Source organism: Pelobates fuscus, chromosome 5 (genome assembly GCF_036172605.1).
Source record: "Pelobates fuscus isolate aPelFus1 chromosome 5, aPelFus1.pri, whole genome shotgun sequence".
In the NCBI taxonomy this organism is placed as follows: domain Eukaryota; kingdom Metazoa; phylum Chordata; class Amphibia; order Anura; family Pelobatidae; genus Pelobates; species Pelobates fuscus.
The window spans coordinates 207780288-207800461 of record NC_086321.1 but is presented as its reverse complement, the minus strand read 5'-3'; the positions used below and the strand labels follow the sequence as shown (position 1 = coordinate 207800461).

Sequence of the window (20174 nt, the reverse complement as noted above, 5' to 3'; positions counted from 1 at the left end):
TCTCATGTTGCACAATGCAGCCTTTTTGACCCCACATTGAAAAAAAATATAAAACCGATAAAGCGACTGCTCCCCCAGATCATCTCCCTTGTATCTCAATCTCATAATTTGAAAGTATTGAAAAACGTTGTTGCCCCAGCACGGTCTGACTAATGGCAACACCACCACCTCCAACAATACATTGCTGCAATCCCTTGCTACACGTACTGTGGAGGTCCATGATGCTTTTTCAAGTTGTTTACACTTATATGTTCATTGATTTATGCTATAGTTATTTTGCAAAGTAATCATACACAATCTCTAGGTTCCATAAAGCTGCTTTACAGTGTTTACATTGGTTTCATAACTATTCTGTGTCTCCAATGTTGATAGTGGAGGTGGGAAACACACCTCCACTAACACAAGTAGGGAGTCACACCCTTACAAAACAAAAACCACTACATAGAGCTGTACAATAGACCCCTCTACCCACCAAAAACAGTTTTGTATTATCCAAGTGAAATATACTGTTTTAGGTTTATAAGTAATATACCATTTTACAATCCTAAAATATAAACAATGTAGTTAACACAAATCTAAAGACAAAACATCAGGATATGGCTTTTTATTCAGATTTCAGCCAGTTGCTCAACTACAAAGATTGAAGAATCAAGTTCAAACGGTATCTGACAAAAAGCCATGCAAAACAAAATCATATCCACACCACATTAAAATATACAGTAGTAATATGATTGCACCACCCCCTCACAAAAAGAAATCATCCAGAAAGCTATCATATGCCATCAATACATTTACGGTTTCTCTTCAATTTTATCCAGCTATATCTTCTTAAAAAAGGACAAGAAGATAATCCTATTCGCTAATACTGTTTATTATGTTGATTGCCCACACAAGGTTGTCCGCATGAGTTCTGAGTTGGAATATCCATCTTCTTCCACCACAGATGGCTCAAAGTCAACAAGGTGATCAGGCAGATCAGGATCAACATCATCATTGCTCTCTGCGCTGTAATCAACTTCCTCGAGGAAACGAGGTTCATCATCCTCCAGAACATAGGTTGTAGGACTAAAATATAAAGAAAGAAAAGAAAAAAAATCATAAACAAACTTATATCCTTATACAGTTTGAAATTATTTCATATGACTCAACATTGTACTGACCAACAAAATTTCGATCTTAATCTATTGAGCAAGTGGCATAGTATGTCCTCTAAAGCAAGGGTGTGCAGGGCTAAAGGTATGCTGGCTAGATATGGCTAAAATAGTCTAAGACCCCAATATGGCAGAGATAGATGTACAATCGGTCTAATAAACAAATTGGTCATGCAGGACTAAAGACTATTGCAAATGGATATCCATTGCCACCAATATGCCATAGCTAATCAGCGCTTCTTCAATGTTTATTCATTGCCATTTTTAATACAAATGAATGTATCTTTTATTTTCTGCTTTTAACATCTATTCCTTGAAATCATCATTTGATCTTGCCTTTGTATTTAACAGAAACAGTGTCACACAACAAATGCCTGAAGAATCTTTTACCTGTAATTAAAGACTTGGAGTGACATTGCTGGCTTTAGTTATAACCTCTCTTTGTCCTTGCTTTGGACCAAAAAAAAAAAAAAAGGTATTTTGTGTGTCATCTAAACAAGTGGTTGAAATTCCAGTCCTTAAAGGAACACTATACCTTTAGGATTACAAATATGTAAACATGTAATCCTAATGCAACAACATATTACTGAGTATTTAGGTGACACTCCCTATCCTTTTTGCAATAACAATAAAATATAATTTTTTATTTTGTTTTTACTTACTTTTCATCCCTTGCCGCGCAACTATCCATGCTCCCACCCTGCTTCCCTGGCTGAAGTCATCAAGACTGAGGACCTCAGCCAAACCAATGCACTATTTGAGCAGCATTTGATTTAAAACAGAGTCTGACTTTGTTCTCAAAGTAAAAACGTTGTCATTCCTACAAAAAGGCAATAAGTTACATAGCAGGGTTAAAACGTCAGGCACCACTTCATTGAGATATAGTCGTCTGGGTGCCTTTAGATTCTCTCCAAGGCACAACAATAATCCAGGATTTAGGTTGGGCATCTGCTAAATGGTATGTGTACCAGTGTTTATTGCACTGTAAAATTATTATCCTTTGATCTGATGGCTGCAAAATGATTACGTTGATTTTTTTTTTTTAAACAGTTATATTAATATAGAGACTACACATTTGCTATTTTTTTTTGTCATTTTTTTTGTCATAAAGAGACACTCCAGTGTGCATTGACTGATTTTTAATGCATTCTATAGATAGTGCTTTAAAAACATTTAAGAATAAACAAAATTATAATAAATTATAATAAAAGTTACTGAATTCCCTACAAAACTCTGGTCTGAGCAACATCTGTAAAACCTCACTACAGCCATTATAAGCTTTTTTGGGGTTCAGGCCTTCTTAGCTTTATGGGCACTGTAAGAGTTTCCAAGAATGGTAGTTCAATTTCCATGCATGACATCATGTACAGCTCGATGGAGCAAAAAGTAACTATTGCTGGTTGAAAGGAGGGGGAAAAAAGCTCACATAACCACAAAACTACTCTGTTTAAGAAGTTGCCATTCCCAGCTAATTGATAGCTTTTATCATGGTCGGTGAGATTCTGTTTGAGACTTGTAGGAGTTAAACAGTTTATGTGAAATAACTTCATCCAGTGGTTGGCTGACCCTAATAAGAATTTTAATCCACAATAGTTTTAAATAGAAAGTCTCCATATCAATAAACACTATAGGGATAGGAATACAAAACTGCATTCCCAACACTATAGTGTCACCCTCTTCCCCTCCTTTGTGTACCCTCCCCATGGTCCTCATCAAAGTGGTTCAGGAACCTAATGTGCATGTGCAGCGAGTGCTGGTGTCTGGTAGGCAGCCCCTAGAGGCAGTTTGAACCCTACAATGAAAACATTGAACTTCTCTAAAACTGCAATGTTTTCAGCTGCAGGGTTAAGGGGACTGGGACACTGCACCCAGACCACTTCAATGAGGTGAAGTGGTCTGGGTGCCTAGAGTGTACCATTAAAGCTTGAACTAAAACAGCCTTCAAATTATTTTTCTTCTTTATACAAAATGAGAAGCCTTGTGTGGCAGAACCGCTGCCTATTTTGACTTTTGTGCAGTATACTCTGTTTCCCCATTCGGGAGCGTTCATACGAAAAAAAAACATTCGTCTCCCGAACTGGGGACCACCCCGGGGCCCCATTAGAACGTTTGCACTTGCAACATAAGTACAAAACCACAACGGTCACACTTGCAACATAGCGTGAAACTGCAAGGGAAATAATTAATGAGTGCTCCCCTGGGTGGCCGCCATTTCGTATAGACAAAAACCAGCCAGGGGGAGCATTCATATCCCGAAAGGAGACGCTTCCCTTCAGCACAGGACCCTCGCGAACAGAGACTGGCCGGGGAACGTGCCGTTGTGTGGTCGTCTGAGGTTGGTGTGGAAGCCTTTGGGGCACTGGCTAATTTGGCATGCTTTTCTGTGCCTAGGAGACAAAGAGACAATTTCTTTCCCACGCGTTGGCTCCTGGGATAAAGACCCCCTGTCATCCTGGGCGGGAGAACCCTCGCCTGAGTGGAGGGTGACCTCTCGCCTGAGTGGCATGCTTCCTAGACCTGGGAGACAAAGGGACAGTGACCCCTTTCCTGCACTACGGCTCCCAGGTGTAGAGGATCTTGGGATACAACCCCTGTGTGCTTGTGAAGTGGACAAATCGTGTTGTACTGCCAGAACGGTGTGTCGTCAAGTTACTGGGGGAATGGCTGTCTGCCTGTTCCAAGGGTTCCTGAGGGGCTAAAGGAAGGAAATAGCGAAGGGTAACCAGTCGGGTTACCCGTGGTCTGCTACACCTTGAACTATAAATTTGTCCTCAGATCTTCTCAATGGGATGCTTTTGATTGGCCCATGCCTAGCCTTGATATGGAAGTTTTATATCATATATGTAAAGTAACAGCAAAGATTCAACATTCCAAACATTTTGCTGTACTAATTGGGTATCGTGTAGTTACAGTGGTTTTGCTTAGTGAAGGTATTCTAAATGTTATTAATGAAAATTCTAGTAAGATGAAGATTGTAAAATATTTCTCAGGGCCGCATGGAGTTTACGAAGGGAAGAAAATAAAGAACTATATCAATACAAATGTAAAGCACTCTACACCCATTTTCATTGCTCTCCTGTGGGGCTGGATAAACATATTTGCTCAGAAGCCTTAAGTGCTTCTAAATATTTCATCAGATAAGCATCTCAGAAAAGCTTCTACTGCCTGATACATCTTCATTTTTATTCCTAATCAAATCATACACATTATATCGATCTGAAACATCATGCACAGACTAGTTTTAAGCAATCTTAATATATTAAAAGAGAATCCTTGACATAACCACCATAAGGCAGCAATGTGTATCTGAACATATCTACATATTACAAGTCATATAATGTCTATCTAAACAATCTGAGCGATTTCCACTACACCTATCCCACCATATATTTTACTTCAACTTTTTTTTTTAATTCTTTATTTTTGAGGTGCATAGAATAACAGATGGGCTTGCGATGTCACAACAGCGAAGCAAGCACAATATTATCAAATATAGTAGAACATGAGCATGGCATTGAAATAGAAGCATATTTTTAAAAGAGAAGATAACATACGGTTGCAAGAACTTACACATAGGCATGCCTAGGTTCTGACAGTTGTAGGTTCTGACAGTTGTACCATGGCAGATTCGACCAGTATCTGTTTCAGGGCATCTAAAAGTGGAGCTTTGGCTATATGTGTCAAGTTGCAACCAGGGTTTAAGCCACCAGTCGCAAGCAAAACGGTTGACATGAATAGCGGTTGACATGAATTTGCTTGCGCAGAGGCTTAGCAGAAAAGTGTTTAAACAGAGTTTCATCTGGCTAGTCGAACAAATCATGCCTTTGCATATGACATATGAGGATAAGTAGTAGGAGATGATTAGTCATTTGTAGGCATCCCAGATAACTGGTTTCACATATCTCTGCATAGTTAGCTAGGTGATAGCTTTACCAGTAGCAAGTGGTGTCTGGACTGTAATGTGTAGGAATAACAAAGAGATACTGGCTTATCTTTACCTGTTAGCTTCAAATTATGAGTGTTCCTAGTGTGGATGGATTTCATGCAAGGATGGGGTGCATATGTTGGGATAGGTTCGGCTCACTAGCGCGGCTGGATAAGAATGAACAAGAGGCATGCATAACTATATTGAGATGTGTTGTGGTGCCTCCAAAATTGTCTTGGACTTGGGAAAGCCATAAATTTGTATGTGTCTTATGAAGTTTGGCAGTAGTAAATGGGCCCTGGCTGCGTCCGTAGGGACTGTTGCGGGAGAGCGGGTAGTGAGATGCGGATTGTGCTTCTATAAGGTAGATTTAAGTTGCGAACGTGCTTGTTGTGTGTTATCAAGGTGCCAAATGGGGAATAAATAGCTGCCCGTCTCCCCTGCATTATGGAAGGCCAATCTATTATGAACAGGTAGCCCGTGAAAGTGGGTTAAAGTGCTGTGTGATGTTTTAGCATATATAGTCTCCACTGGGTTGCCTCATATGAGACTAGTCAAGCCGCGTGTTGTGGATGACGTTAATGGAATAATTAAGTGAATCTTAGTGTGTTTCACAATCCCGGGAAAATAAATAACTGTACCTGTTACTTCAGAGCCAAGGCAACCAAGGTCTAATCACAATATAAATGCTAAGTTCACAGCTGTGGAACCTTTTGTAATAGCTTCAAGCGGGAGCTATAATGCGTCTGCTGAACTGACTTATAAGTTTAGTTAACATTGCATTAATAAAACACGTAAACATGAACAACATACGGGTGAAGTGTTTTTGATGTTAGTTGATGCAGGGAAGGTTAGAGGGGGTGATAAAAAAAAATACAAATAATACGGATTGGAAGAAGCAAGTAAATTCATATATACTTTCCCAGACAAGATCTGGGTGTAGGGATGTAGACCGGACCCCTCACTGGGTCTCTCCTTGGCACGTGCAGCAGGAGATTCAGAGCCACCAAAAACAATGAGGCTGTTAACAAAAAAAAAAAAAAAAGTTAAGAATTGGTATGGGGGGGTTTCCCTCTCCTCTCTTCTCCATCGCTGTTTCACCGGGACCCTGTGTTTTCGACCTGGTGGCAACAAGAGGTCTTATAATATGTCAGCCACAGTTCCCAAGGGTCGTCAGTCCGCCACCATCTCTCCGAGCCGATCAGCATGTCCACACCTAGAATCCAGCGGGCACTCTGATGCTTAGCCCGCTCGTGTGACCCCCCTTTACTTCAGGCCCGCAGGCCAAACTCATCCTGCACCTCCACTTCCTCGCTGAACTCGCAGCTGTCCATGCTAGGGGCCTCCACAAGCCCACCTCCACCTGCCTCTCAGCTGAGGTGAGTGGCGCGCAGCCCCACGGCTACTGGTCTGCTGGGGCCCCACACCCCCCCAGTGCTCACAACATCAGGGTCAGCATTCTCCGGGTCCCCCTCCAAAGCCCAGGGGTGAAGGCCACATATGCAGTTTCAGGCGCCAGCTCGGGAGACACGGTCGCAGGCTCCAGCCCCCCAGGGAACCAGTGTATGTTCTGGATAGGAGCCAGGGGTTCAGCTGCTCTTAGCCACCAGTCTCCTAGGCAGAATGGAGTCGGGTAAGCAGCGGAAGCAGAGTCCCGCGCCGTGGTTAACGTTTCGCATCAGCCATAAGATAGAAACAGGAACAAATAACGTTTATCGCGCGACAGGCTATTGTTGTCCAGGACTATTTACAAAGTGAGGATCTATGAGTGTTAGAGAAGCAGTTGGAGTGCTGATTTTTCTATGGTCATAATTATTTGTTTGATCTCCAAATACACAGTCGTTTGCTGTATTGTGTATACCATAGCAATTTCATATGTTCAGCAAAATGCAGTTCGTGTAAGTGTGCTTTTACATTAAGTGAATGAATTTTAAACATGGTTGCTTTACTGCTAACAATAACTCTCTGCTATACACAAACTACACCCATAAAATCACATGTCCATGAGTTCTCCAATTTCTGGCAAACAAACGGGGACTTTAATATGTCAAAATAAATTGGACTGTATTTGCTTGTAGACACAAAACACTCATTAAAATATGCAGTACAGATATATTTGGAACAGAATGAGTACTGATGAAGTGTTTTAATTGGCACCTCTTGACAAAAAAAAAAAATCTTGTATTTTTTTTTTATATGACAAGGACTAATGGACATGCAAACAGGGACCTGTATCAAGGTACATGAGGCAGAAAGTATGCTGGCATGGTAGCCTATGTGAGTAGCTTAATTGCTTACTAGCCTAATATTTATCATTTGCCATGATACAGCAGATAAAAACCAAACCAAAAAAAAAAACACCATACTAAGGGCTTATTTCTAGTATTGTAGGTTGGCTTCAATCCTTTTTATATATATATATATATATTTATATTTATTTATAGATATGGTCCATGAGGGCCCAGGAGGTGCCTATTCTCCTGGGCTCATATATAGAAATATTGACCTCCAGCTCCCTCGAGTGGCTAGGAGTCCACAAGCTTCTGGTCACCCCACCTAAGTGCACTATTTGGACAGTATTGGGACACCGGACCATTACACCAACAAGGACTTTTATGACATTGCATTCTCTATACATAGACATGAATATGTAGTTGGTTCTACCCCTTAGCAGCTATAATAGCTTCCACTCTTTTGGGAAAGTTTTCAACAATATTTTGGAGTGTTTCTGTGGGAATTGTTGCCCATTCATCCAGTAGGGCATTTGTAAGGTCAGGCACCGATATTGGACAAGAAGGCCAAGAAGCAAGAGGCCTGGCTTAACCCCTGAAAACCAGCCACATGCCATTATCCCTCCTCTTTACAGTTGGCAAAATACAGTCAGGCAGGTAACGTTCTCTTGGCCTCAGAGAAAACTCCAGAGAACAGTGTCAGCATGCTTTACAACACTCAACCTGATGCTTGGCATTGTACTTGGTGATGTGAGGCTTGCATGCAGCTGCTCAGCCATGGAAACCCATTGCATGAAGCTGCCGCCGCACAGTTTGTGTTGATATTAATGTCAGAGGGCGGTTGGAACTCTTCAGCTATGGAATCAGAAGAAAGTTGATGACTTTTACACACCATGTGCCCTCTGCCAGCACTCTGTGACTTAACGTGGTCTTCTGCTTCATGGCCGAGTTGCTGCTGTTCCTAAACACTTCTACTTTCCAAAAATACCATTTACAGTTGACCGTGGAATATTTAGTATGGATGAAATTTCACAAACTGACTCCTTGCATCCTATCACAGTACCATGCTTGAATTCACTGAGCTCTTTAGAACATCCCATTCTTGTCACAAATGTTTATAAATGCAGACTGCATGTCTAGGTGCTTGATTTTATACATCAGTGGCAATAGATGTTTCAAACACCTGAATTCAATTATTAAGAGGTATGTCCCAATACTTTTGTCAATATAGCGTACGTCCCTGTCTCCCCCCTTTCAGACTTATACATGAGGGGAAGACAGGTTTGAGAATTACAAATCAGAATGCTTCGATTGGTTGGTTTCCACGTCAACTAATTACAGTGCTTAAACTGTACCAAGCATGGTAAGGCTTTTATAAAGGGTTCAATTGTCTAACATGGATTATTTTGTTGTGTTGCAGTTTTTGTTGTAGAATTATTTTTTATTTTATTTTTTATATAGAAGACTAAATACAGAATATTTCGAATAATAGGTTTAACTTTATTATTAGAGATTTATTGGCCCCCCCTTATGATTAACAGTGTGAAGAATGGCTATGGGACTTCTAGCTACGGGGTGGGAGTGGGATTGCAATATTTATAGATATGGGCCCAGGATATTGGGCATCTGGGGCTCTATCAGGCCATTTACAAGGCAGAGGTATTATACCTTGTAGTATCGGGTCATGATGTACCATTTAACTCATGCTGGTAGTTTATACAAGTATATAATTATTCTTTAAAAATGCACTATTTGTCATTTTGTGGGTTTTCTTATAATTGTTTGGTATTGATAAGAATTGAATGTAATTTAAGCTATAACATAATGCTCAGAATTGGCCTTGGCTCCTGTGATTTACTTACTAAAAATAATTCTTCTTTTGAAGTGCCAGTATGGCCAGTTGTGAACATGTACATGAGTTGCCTATAAGTCTTGCTTCTAAGTAACCTAACTGGCTAAGATACCATTTGCCCGTATTTCCTCATAGATTAAAGGAACTGTGACGGCCGTGGTATTGGGTCATCGGTAGTAAATGTGACATGCCTATAACATTTATAGATTTATAGAAGCAACATTTTCCATTCATATTGGTATTTGTCTCAAACACAAGGGGGAGGGCAATTAGAGTTCCAGCTTGGAAAAGTGAGATAAATGCAACAGGCATAAATGTCTGATGACATGCAAATGACTAGTGTCCTTACTATAGGCCAAAATCTTATTTGAATTAAGTCTCCATCTTTCCTCCCAGGCAGAACATACCATTACTTTAACATCTAAGTGAGTAATAAGGATTTCTGCTAATTTCTTATCTTTCTTCTTCATTGTTGTTTGTGTAAGTTATTTGTCGTCTTTTTTTTGTATGCACTGTGACTATATTTTGTTTATAAGAAATATTGCTTTAAAGTTCTGCATTTGAAAAGGAATTAAATTACTAGATTAGACCAATTTATTTATAATTTTAAATTGCACAGATATTGTGCTGACTCATATTTTGTGTTTAGTTAGTATAATTTGTGTAGGCATCTAAGACACCCCATTTAAAAATTGTCTTAGTGGTGGCAGTGTTATGATATTATAGTTAAGTGTGGGTGGTGATATGAGGGTTTTTGTTATCATTATTTGTGGTCTAGTGTAAACATGGAGTGCATTTTAAGACATTCACTACCAGAACCAAGTTATGAGCATGCTTGGAGTAGTGTGTGTGTGTGTTAAAATGAGAATATACAGACAGTGGTAAATAGGGTAATAAGTTATGATACTACACAAATTATGGAAAGGTACATGTATATAGGAATATTGAGGTGGTGGGAGGACAAGGGGACATGGCAAAGTTCAGATGGTAGAAGATAAGAGGGCATTTTAAAATGGTGGAAGAGTTTGGTAACATTAGACATAACATTATTGTGTAAAGCTTGATAAAGGTTGCAAGCCTGCAGAAATGTTGATTGTGTTAAGTTCCAATACACAAGATTTCCCAAGAATTCTAGGGAAAAAAACACCTACATTAATGCAAGACTGATCAAGAGAATGATGTCCATAGTTATAGAAAATAAGTAACTAACGCAAGAACACGTTAGTCGGACTAGAATAGCAATAGCATTTCAATACTAGATAAAACATTATCTAATAGGGTGTATGGGATTCAACAATGACTCCTATCCATTGGCACATAGGATATTACAAAGTGATAAAAGATAGCCATAACTGTACAGGAATAGGGACAAAAAAACATAATTAGAAAAATAGCAGTAATATGCTTCATAGAGTTATCATGTAGGCTAGTGAAATCAGAATTGTTCTAACTAATAAGCTTCAAATATGATACCACCAAGAAAACAAATAATGGAACACCTGTAATATCAAAGTTTATTAAGGTACATTAACAGAAGTATCTCAAATGTAAGCAGTTTTCACTTAAATTCCAATCTAAAATTACATTAATCCAAGAAACAACGCAAGTATTTTCAAACTAGAAATCTTAACGCCACTGTAAAAATAGAATCTACTCAATGATCGCTAGTTTAAATTTAAAGTATAAACATTTATAAATGGGTCTTTAACGCCGATATGTGAAGGAAAACAGCTGAGTACCATTAGCAATAAAGAGTTCTAATCACTTTGCAAGGCATTAATCTGTGTTTAACCTACAATATGGTTATACCTTCTAAACAAAATTATGTGGCTAAGTGTCAAGAGTACAATCTGTGCATTAATTATTTTATCTATTTACTTGCTCTCCAACACTTAGCACAATAAAGCTTAATGGGGACTTGGCGTAGTTACAAACAACCCAGCTGTTTTATACTTCTGGTGTTTCAAAGGGACAGAATATGCATAAATTCTTTCCCTCTTAAGAGCTGCAGAAGAGCTTCTGAGGTGATGAATTCCCGTAAGCATTGCTCCATACTATAATTTCACTGTGATCGCTGGCTTCTTTTCATAACACAATATAATTCACAAGTGTGTCAGGAAGAAATAATAGACAAGGAAATAGAAGGTTCTTCCATATTGTTCTTGGAGTACAATAAGCATCTGTGAGTTCACAGTGCCACAGGACAGCAGTGTTGAAATGAAAGGTTAAAGTGCATGTAGCATTAAACATTTTGTCTTCAGATGCGAAGTGTGTTATTTACCAAGAATGTGTTTTACCAAGACTACGTAAGTATTCCTAATCAATAGAGTTAAAGAATTTGTGCCAATCCTGGATTGTGTAACACCATGCTGAAAACACTTGGGTCCATACCAGTCTACACTACTAGCACCCTTTTCCCCCTGTACCTGACAACTGGCCCTGTCCATGCAACAGCCCAAATGTCTTACCAGAAGCTCCATCTTTTAACACACACATATGTGTGACCTATTTAACCCCTTAAGGACACATGACATGTGTGACATGTCATGATTCCCTTTTATTCCAGAAGTTTGGTCCTTAAGGGGTTAAAAAGCAACCTCAAAACAAGAAATGTCATATAGTGATCTGGGGGGTGAAGGGTGTATGTACATACATACATCCTATTCCTTCATATCTCATCCACACTTTGTGTTCCTCTTTTTCTCTTCCTCTCACTAAAATTTTCAATCTCTCCCTTTCCTCTGGCACATTTCCCTCACCATTCAAACATGCAACTGTAACCCCGATTCTGAAAAGGCCCAGCCTTGACCCCAACTCCCCATCCAACTACCGTCCTATCTCGCGACTGCCATTTGCCTCCAAGATCCTCGAGAGAGTTGTGTGCACCAGACTGAATGACTTTCTCTAAACCAACTCTCTGCTTGACCCCCTTCAGTCTGGATTCCGCGCTGGTCATTCTGTTGAAACAGCTGTGACCAAAGTATCCAACAATTTAATTGCTGCTAAATCTCGCAGCCATTACTCTATCCTGATTCTCCTTGATCTTTCTGCTGCCTTTGACACTGTTGATCATCAACAGCTTCTTCGCATTCTCCATAATTTTGGTCTTTCTCTGACTCTGCCTCTCCCCCCAACCACTCTCTGTCGGCATCCCCCAAGATTCTGTCCTTGGTCCCCTACTGTTCTCTATCTACACTGCCTCCCTTAGTAAACTCATCAGCACCTTTGGCTTCTGTTATCATTTCTATGCGGATGACACGCAAATCTACCTGTCCTCTCCTAATCTCTCTCCGCCCATCTTGACTCATGTCTCTGACTGCCTCTTTTCAATTTCCAAATGGCTGCTCACTTCCTTAAACTCAACCTGTCCAAAACAGAACTGGTTTTCCTCCCTTAAGTGTTACTACTCCCATGTCTGTCTCGCTCCAAGTCAACGGCGCTACCATCACCTCTACCTCGCAGGCTCGCTGCCTGGGTGTTCTTTTTGACTCCAAATTCTCCTTCACCCCTCTATAATGAATGCAGTGGCAAGGCTAATTTTCCTGTCCGCTCGCACCTCCCACGCCTCCCCGCTCTGTCAGTCCCTGCATTGGCTTCCAGTTAGATATAGGGCATAATTAAAAATGCTCGTGCTTGCTTACCAAGTCCCTGCATAATGCTGCTCCAACCTACCTATCCTCCCTAATACACAAGTATGTCCCGTCGAGGCCCCTACGCTCTGCCAAAGACCCATGTTTATTCTCTGTTCGTACTCCCACCTCTAATGCTTGCCTCCAAGACTTTTCCAGGGCTGCACCTCTCCTCCGTAAGAATTTCACCCAGTCTCCACTCATTCAAAAAAATTATTGAAAACACACATCTTCAAGAAAGTATGTCAATTAAACTGTTAGCATGTTTTTATCCCCCACCCCCATCCCCCCATGACTCCTCTCCTGCAACTGTCAAAAATTACCTACTAAGCCCTCAGTGAATAATTTTCTAACAACCTACTTTGTACCCCTTCTTTTACCCTTTGTGTCACTATACCCCACTCCCTCTAGAATGTAAGCTCATTGAGCAGGGCCCTCCACCTCTCTGTTCCTGTACGTCCAGTTGTCTGGTTACAATTACATGTCTGTTAGTCCACCCATTGTACAGCGCTACGGAATCTGATGGCGCTATATAAATAATAAAATAATAATAATACATACATACATATACACACTCACACCTTATATATCCACATCTTTAAACAGAATAATATTTTCGAATTTCTACTATTAGACATCAAATAAAACCATTTATGTTATCTTGCTTTAATCTTTTAAAAAGTAGTAGTATAGAAAAAGCTTGAGTGCCTACGAGTAAATGCAGTTAGTCCTGAAAACATGTACTTATTGTAGGCACTAGCGTGAGCATTTTTATATTATGCATTTTGTTTTTATTTTTTCACGTGGTATTTTTTTTGCTGTTTTATTTTTTTTTTTGCCCTTGCTGTTTTCGCATTTTACAATTGTCAATAAAATCTATGTCTTTAATGGTCTACATTAAAGTCATACAAGCAGACTTATAATTGCATTTTCTGTTGAATTTGGGGAAACCACTTGAAGCATTCGTCGTATTGAGCCATTTCAATTGCTGTGATTTGTTTATCGCAAACAGCTAAAAGTCTGTAAATGTTTACAGTAAACCTGCTTTTCAATAGGGGTTGAATAATTTTGTTTACAACTGTACTATTTACAACTTTTTTCAGAAATATTCACTTTATTTTGTACAAAGATTGTGCTTATCTTTATACGCATCTTTTGACATTTCTCAATAAAGATTTATTAATTGCAAAAAATAAACAAATAATCTGGGGAGAGAACTTTACTATAGTGTAATCGATGCTCATATGAACTGGAGTCAGCACAGCCTCCCACAAACACAGTACAGTCCAATGATGTTAGGGCACAACAGAAAACTTGTTCATGTACACTTTGGTCTAATAGAAGCTGTCACTAATTCAGCTGTTTTCTGAACACCATTTGACTAACTCTGAGGCCTAGTCGGTTATCCTGGTGGGGGAGGTGGCTGATCTCCCACCTGCAAATAATAAGAATCACAGTCAGTGTAACAGGTTTGCTCAGATGTCACCCACCACGATAGACCAGGGAGTTTTCCTGGTTCCTTCTAGTGACATCCAGCTGTTAAGGATTGTTCAGCAAGCTACGCAACAAATATAAAGCATCTGTATCAGACAGCCAAATGGCTGCCGCAAGACATGAAACAGAGTTGGAAAGGTATTGGGAATCTCAAAGGACTTCTGAAGACTGCCTTAGAGCATTTGACATGATCTGTGTAGGATTCTGGGCAAAGATTCTACAGAGGGAATGATCTGACTTGTCTCCATGTTGCCTTACTAAACGTAAGCTCTGATCGTGGTTTAAAACAGCAGCTGCCAGTGGCGCGGTTTTAGGAGAAGCACCATATACTATATACCTTTGACAGGGGTTTGTGGATGACACATTTCTCTCACTTCCCTTTGCCGCAAGCCACATGTGGGACTCCCCCACAGTACAGCCCTCAAACCCATTAATCTGCTCTCATGGAATGAGAAATGCCTTTTCAGCAAGACTGTGAAGAAAGGATTTCCACAGTGGACATATGTAGACAAGCTGAGTTGCCTGCTCAGGAAGCACCTTGTGTTGGCTTCATATTAAGTCTTTCATCTAATGAAAGGTAACCATGTACCATGAAGAAGTGGTTTTATCAGAGTCCATACAGATGTTTAAACAGCTACTAGATGCATACTTGCAAAAACAGAATATTCAAGGATATAATCTTTCAATGTAGGGTAATAGCTGCTTGATCGAAGGATACATCTGTCTGCTATTCTGGGGTCAAGAAGGAATTTTTTTCCTAGTTTGATGTAAAATTTTAAGTGCTTCAAACTGGGTTTTGTTTGCCTTCTTTTGGATCAACAGCAAAAAACAAATGTGTGGAAGGCTAAACTTGATGGACACAAGTCTCTTCAGCTGTATGTTGTGTAGCAAGTAGATGGGTTGAGTTCCATCTTTATTGTTTTACTTTGGTGCCTTGGCAGAGTTTTTCTCTTCTTAATTTAACTATGTTGTTTATGCCTTATTATTTCTTTATGTTAAAACAAAGTACAGATATCTCTTGCAATTCTTAGCATTACTTAATTTTTGCCTGCATATATTATATAACGGACTAGTATATACAACTGGGTTGCTACATCTCTGATGCAGAGGGAAAATGCCAGCATTTCGGATCTGGACTGCCATTATGATGTGCAAATGTATAGGCTCTCTCTGTAATGGCACAAATGAGCAAAACTATTTTGAGACCTGGGCAAGGACTAACTGAAGAGCAAGCTACTGATTACTCCAAGTTTTTGTTTTTTTGTTCTCCCCGAGTTCTTATATTCTCTGTTTATGTTTGCATAATAAGGTGTCATCCTGTTAAAGCAACTAAAAAAAAAAAAAAAAAAAAAAAGTGTCGGCACCTAAATTTTGTTGTACTGTAAAAAACAACGACTTTTCTTTGCCTTGAAATCTCCTTTCTCCCAGCCTAAATGTGTGACCTCATTTCCTGTGTATAGCCCTGTTTATGAATAAATTTCCAGATAATGGTTTGTACTGGCCCCGAATATATGTGTACAGTTGGAATGATATGGATTTCTGCACAAATTGGTCATAAAATGTGATCTGATCATCATTTACCGTATATACGCGAGTATAAGCCGAGTTTTTCAGCACATTTTTTGTGCTGAAAAACCGGAACTCGGCTTATACTCGAGTCAATAGTCTGTATTATGGCAATTTGCATTGCCATAATACAGACAGGGGTTGTGGGGGCTGGCAGAGCTGTAACTTACCTGTCCTGCAGCTCCTGTCAGCTCTCTCCTCCTCCGCGCCGTCCGTTCAGCACCTCGGTCAGCTCCCAGTGTAAGTCTCGCGAGAGCCGCGGCTCTCGCGAGACTTACAGTGGGAGCTGACAGAAAAGCTGAACGGACGGCGCGGAGGAGGAGAGAGCTGACAGGAGCTGCAGGAGAGGTAAGTAACATCTCACACAGCCCCCCTCTCCCCCCTCTCCAATGCCACTGGACCACCAGGAAGTAAGAGCCCACCTCCCTGGCCAGCTAGCAAGCAGGGAGGGGGGACGAAAATAATAATACAAATATTAATAATAATAATAATACAAAAATTAATAAAAGTATTAATAATAATAATGAAAAATTATTTAGAAAATAAAAAAAAAAATAATTAAAAAAATATTAATATAACAAAAAAAACAATTAGTATTAAAATAATAATAAAAAAAAATGCCCACCCCCACCAAGGCTCTGCATCACACACTCAAACACTGCATTCATACACACTGCACTCATACACACACGCTGCACTCATACACACACGCTGCACTCATACACACACGCTGCACTCATACACACACACTGCATTCATACACACACACTGCATCACACACACACACTGCATCACACACACACAGCATCACACACATACACACACACATACACACACACTGCACTCATACACACTGCACTCATACACACACACTGCATTCATACACTGCATCACACACACACACACACACTGCATGCATACACACTGCACTCATACACACACACACACTGCACTCATACACACACACTGCACTCATACACACACACACTGCACTCATACACACACACTGCACTCATACACACACACTGCACTCATACACACACACTGCACTCATACACACACACTGCACTCACACACACACTGCACTCATACACACACTGCACTCATACACACACACTGCACTCATACACACACACTGTACTCATACACACACACACTGTAAATAAATATTCAATGAATATAATTTTTTAGGATCTAATTTTATTTAGAGATTTACCAGTAGCTGCTACATTTCCCACCCTAGTCTTATACTCGAGTCAATAAGTTTTCCCAGTTTTTTTGGGTAAAATTAGGGGCCTCGGCTTATATTCGGGTCGGCTTATACTCGAGTATATACCGTAAGTCACAACAATAGACAATCACAGTCTGCTTAAACTAATAACACACAAAGAATGAAATGTTGCCATGTTTTTATTGAACACACCATGTAAACATTCACAGTGCAGGTGGAAAAAGTATGTGAACCCCTAGACTAATGACATCTCCAAGAGCACAGCGCAGACTGCTCAATGAGGTGAAGAAGAATCCTAGAGTGTCAGCTAAAGACTTACAAAAGTCACTGGCAAATGCTAACATCCCTGTTAGCGAATCTACAATACGTAAAACACTAAACAAGAATGGATTTCATGGGAGGATACCACAGAGGAAGCCACTGCTGTCCAAACAAAACATTGCTGCACGTTTACAGTTTGCACAAGAGCACCTGGATGTTCCACAGCAGTACTGGCAAAATATTCTGTGGACAGATGAAACCAAAGTTGAGTTGTTTGGAAGAAACACTATGTGTGGCGAAAAATAGGCACAGCACACCAAAATCAAAACCTCATCCCAACTGTGAAGTATGGTGGTGGGGGCATCATGGTTTGGGGCTGCTTTGCTGTGTCAGGGCCTGGGCGGATTGCCATCATCGAAGGAAAAATAAATTCACAAGTTTATCAAGACATTTTGCAGGAGAACTTAAGGCCATCTGTCTACCAGCTGAAGCTCAACAGAAGATGGGTGTTGCAACAGGACAATAACCCAAAGCATAGAAGTAAATCAACAACAGAATGGCTTAAACAGAAGAAAATACGCCTTCTGAAGTGGCCCAGTCAGAGTCCTGACCTCAACCGATTGAGATGCTGTGGCATGACCTCAAGAAAGCGATTCACACCAGACATCCCAAGAATATTGCTGAACTGAAACAGTTCTGTAAAGTGGAATGGTCAAGAATTACTCCTGACCGTTGTGCACGTCTGATCTGCAACTACTATACTTTTTCCACCTGCACTGTGAATGTTTACATTGTGTGTTCAATAAAAACATGGCAACATTTCATTCTTTGTGTGTTATTAGTTTAAGCAGACTGTGATTGTCTATTGTTGTGACTTAGATGATAATCAGATCACATTTTATGACCAATTTGTGCAGAAATCCATATCATTCCAAAGGGTTCACATACTTTTTCTTGCAACTGTATAATCTTATCATATCCCCTCTCAGTCGCCAATTTTTTTTCCAAACTAAAGAGATTTCAATTTTTTAACCTTTCCTAATAACTAAAATGCTCCATTCCTTTTATCAATTTTGTTTAGAATATTTTTATTGGTTGCGCAAAAGATCATGAGCAGGCACAATTTAAAGCGATAAATGTAGTATGTGGTTGCCTGCGCAGAGGCATATAACTCAGTATGAACAAGCTTTTCTGAGAATTTAATACAACGTGCAGTACGGTAATCATATATAAAAACAGTATTATAAAAGGCAGGCGTCTCAATGTAATGAATAATCCTTTCTATAAGCATTATGGCAGCGGCCCATTAAACGCAGAATAAGCATGTTGCAGGTTGAGTGCAATATCATCAGTGCTGATAGGTTACAAATATATGTTAGTTTGCAAATATATAGTTATATCTATAATTAGGCTGAGGCGTAATGGTTTACGTTGTACAATGCAATTGTCTGGCCATTTTAATAAGCAACCTTAGTTGACGTATGCATACTGGAGCTAATGCGGAGAGTCACTCAAGTATGTCAATGTAGCAGTCCCGTATAAGGCTGAGTGACTAAACAGTTAACAGTATACTTTAGCCCCTGTAAGAGCATTTTAGCCTTTCTAAGCAATACAAATATGCAATTACTGCTGGTTACTAAGCAGCTTAAACTGTGTCTAAATGACAGAGTGGGAAAATGTTCGCATCAGTCATGAATTTAAAAAAGCGTAGAGACTAAAAACCTTTAATATGCATCAAGAACTTATAGTAGGTGCGTTGGTCGCGCATTGCGCGTCTCATCTCTGGCTTACTATATTTAGGAATGCATAAACAAATATCAACTATAAGAATTCCCATGGGCATTACTGCATCAGTAATTAAGATAACAGGCATAATAATTCAGGAATAATTTCAGTAGACCATGCGTGTTATGTATGTTATGTCATCTCAGGGTTTGTGTCCCAGGACATATAGGAAAGACAAAAGTGTGAGTCTCTTCTCTGGAGATGGTTTTACAGCTCTACTGCGTGGGAGATCCCTTATCCCATGATATATGGCTTCTCTGGTGGTCTTTTGCGCTTTGTGTTGACTGTTTGCCGCTTGGGCCCCCTAGTGTCCCGCAGGTATCGAACCCCCTCAGCACCCCCCAGGGCTTGCCCCTGCTGTGCATCAGAGAGTCTCTCAGTGTAGTGGGCACTCAGGGTCGGGCAGAGTCCGGCGGTCTCCCACCCCTGAAAAGTCCGCAGGTCCCCCCCGTCCCCTGCACCTTCCCAACTCCCGCTGACCTCTGCTGGAGCTCCAGTCCTTTGATGCCTCACCCTTCTCCGGCCACATGCTCGGCGTCTGTGCGCGCCTCCCCAGCCACCGGTCCGCCGGGGGTCAGCACACCTCAGTACCGCAGGGCTCGCAGAGTTGGGGGCGTCTGCCCCTGGACCACCACCAAATCCTGGGGCCCAGACCGGCTCCTTATCCGGCAGTTCTCCGTCCCGAGTGGTTCCTCCATGAGGTCCGGTATCCTGGGGGTCCAGGCGACCCTGCGTGGCTCTCAGCCGCGTTTGTGCATCCGCCATCTTGGTTTCCCCTGGGAAGGGGCCTCGCGCTGCGCGGGCCTTTGTCTCCAGCCTTTGAAGGTCTGACTCATGGGCCGGGATTGCCACCACCGGCCAGGGGGGGAAAAGCGGGGCCGGGCCGGCGTCCACCTCTCTCCCTTCTCCGCCTTATGTGCACCGCCGCCTCCACCTGTGTAGGCCTCGTGTCGGTCAGTCGGGCGTCGCGGTTGCAGCGGCCGCTTGTTCATCTCTTGGGCTCTCCGTATGTGCTGCCTCGGCTCCCGGTGCTCACAGGGAGTATTTTC

At 40.9% G+C, this 20174-nt stretch overlaps 1 protein-coding gene across 3 annotated transcripts in view; it reads right to left on the bottom strand.

The window, feature by feature from the left end:
* Positions 1-589: 589 nt before the first annotated feature.
* Positions 590-20174, bottom strand: part of AGTPBP1 (ATP/GTP binding carboxypeptidase 1) — a 191262-nt gene continuing 171677 nt past the window's right edge. For all 3 annotated transcript variants that reach the window (XM_063454992.1, XM_063454991.1, XM_063454993.1), the window contains one exon: positions 590-1065. In XM_063454992.1, coding sequence (XP_063311062.1) covers positions 873-1065 — 193 coding nt within the window. In that variant the 3' untranslated portion in view covers positions 590-872. The remainder of the gene's footprint in view (positions 1066-20174) is intronic.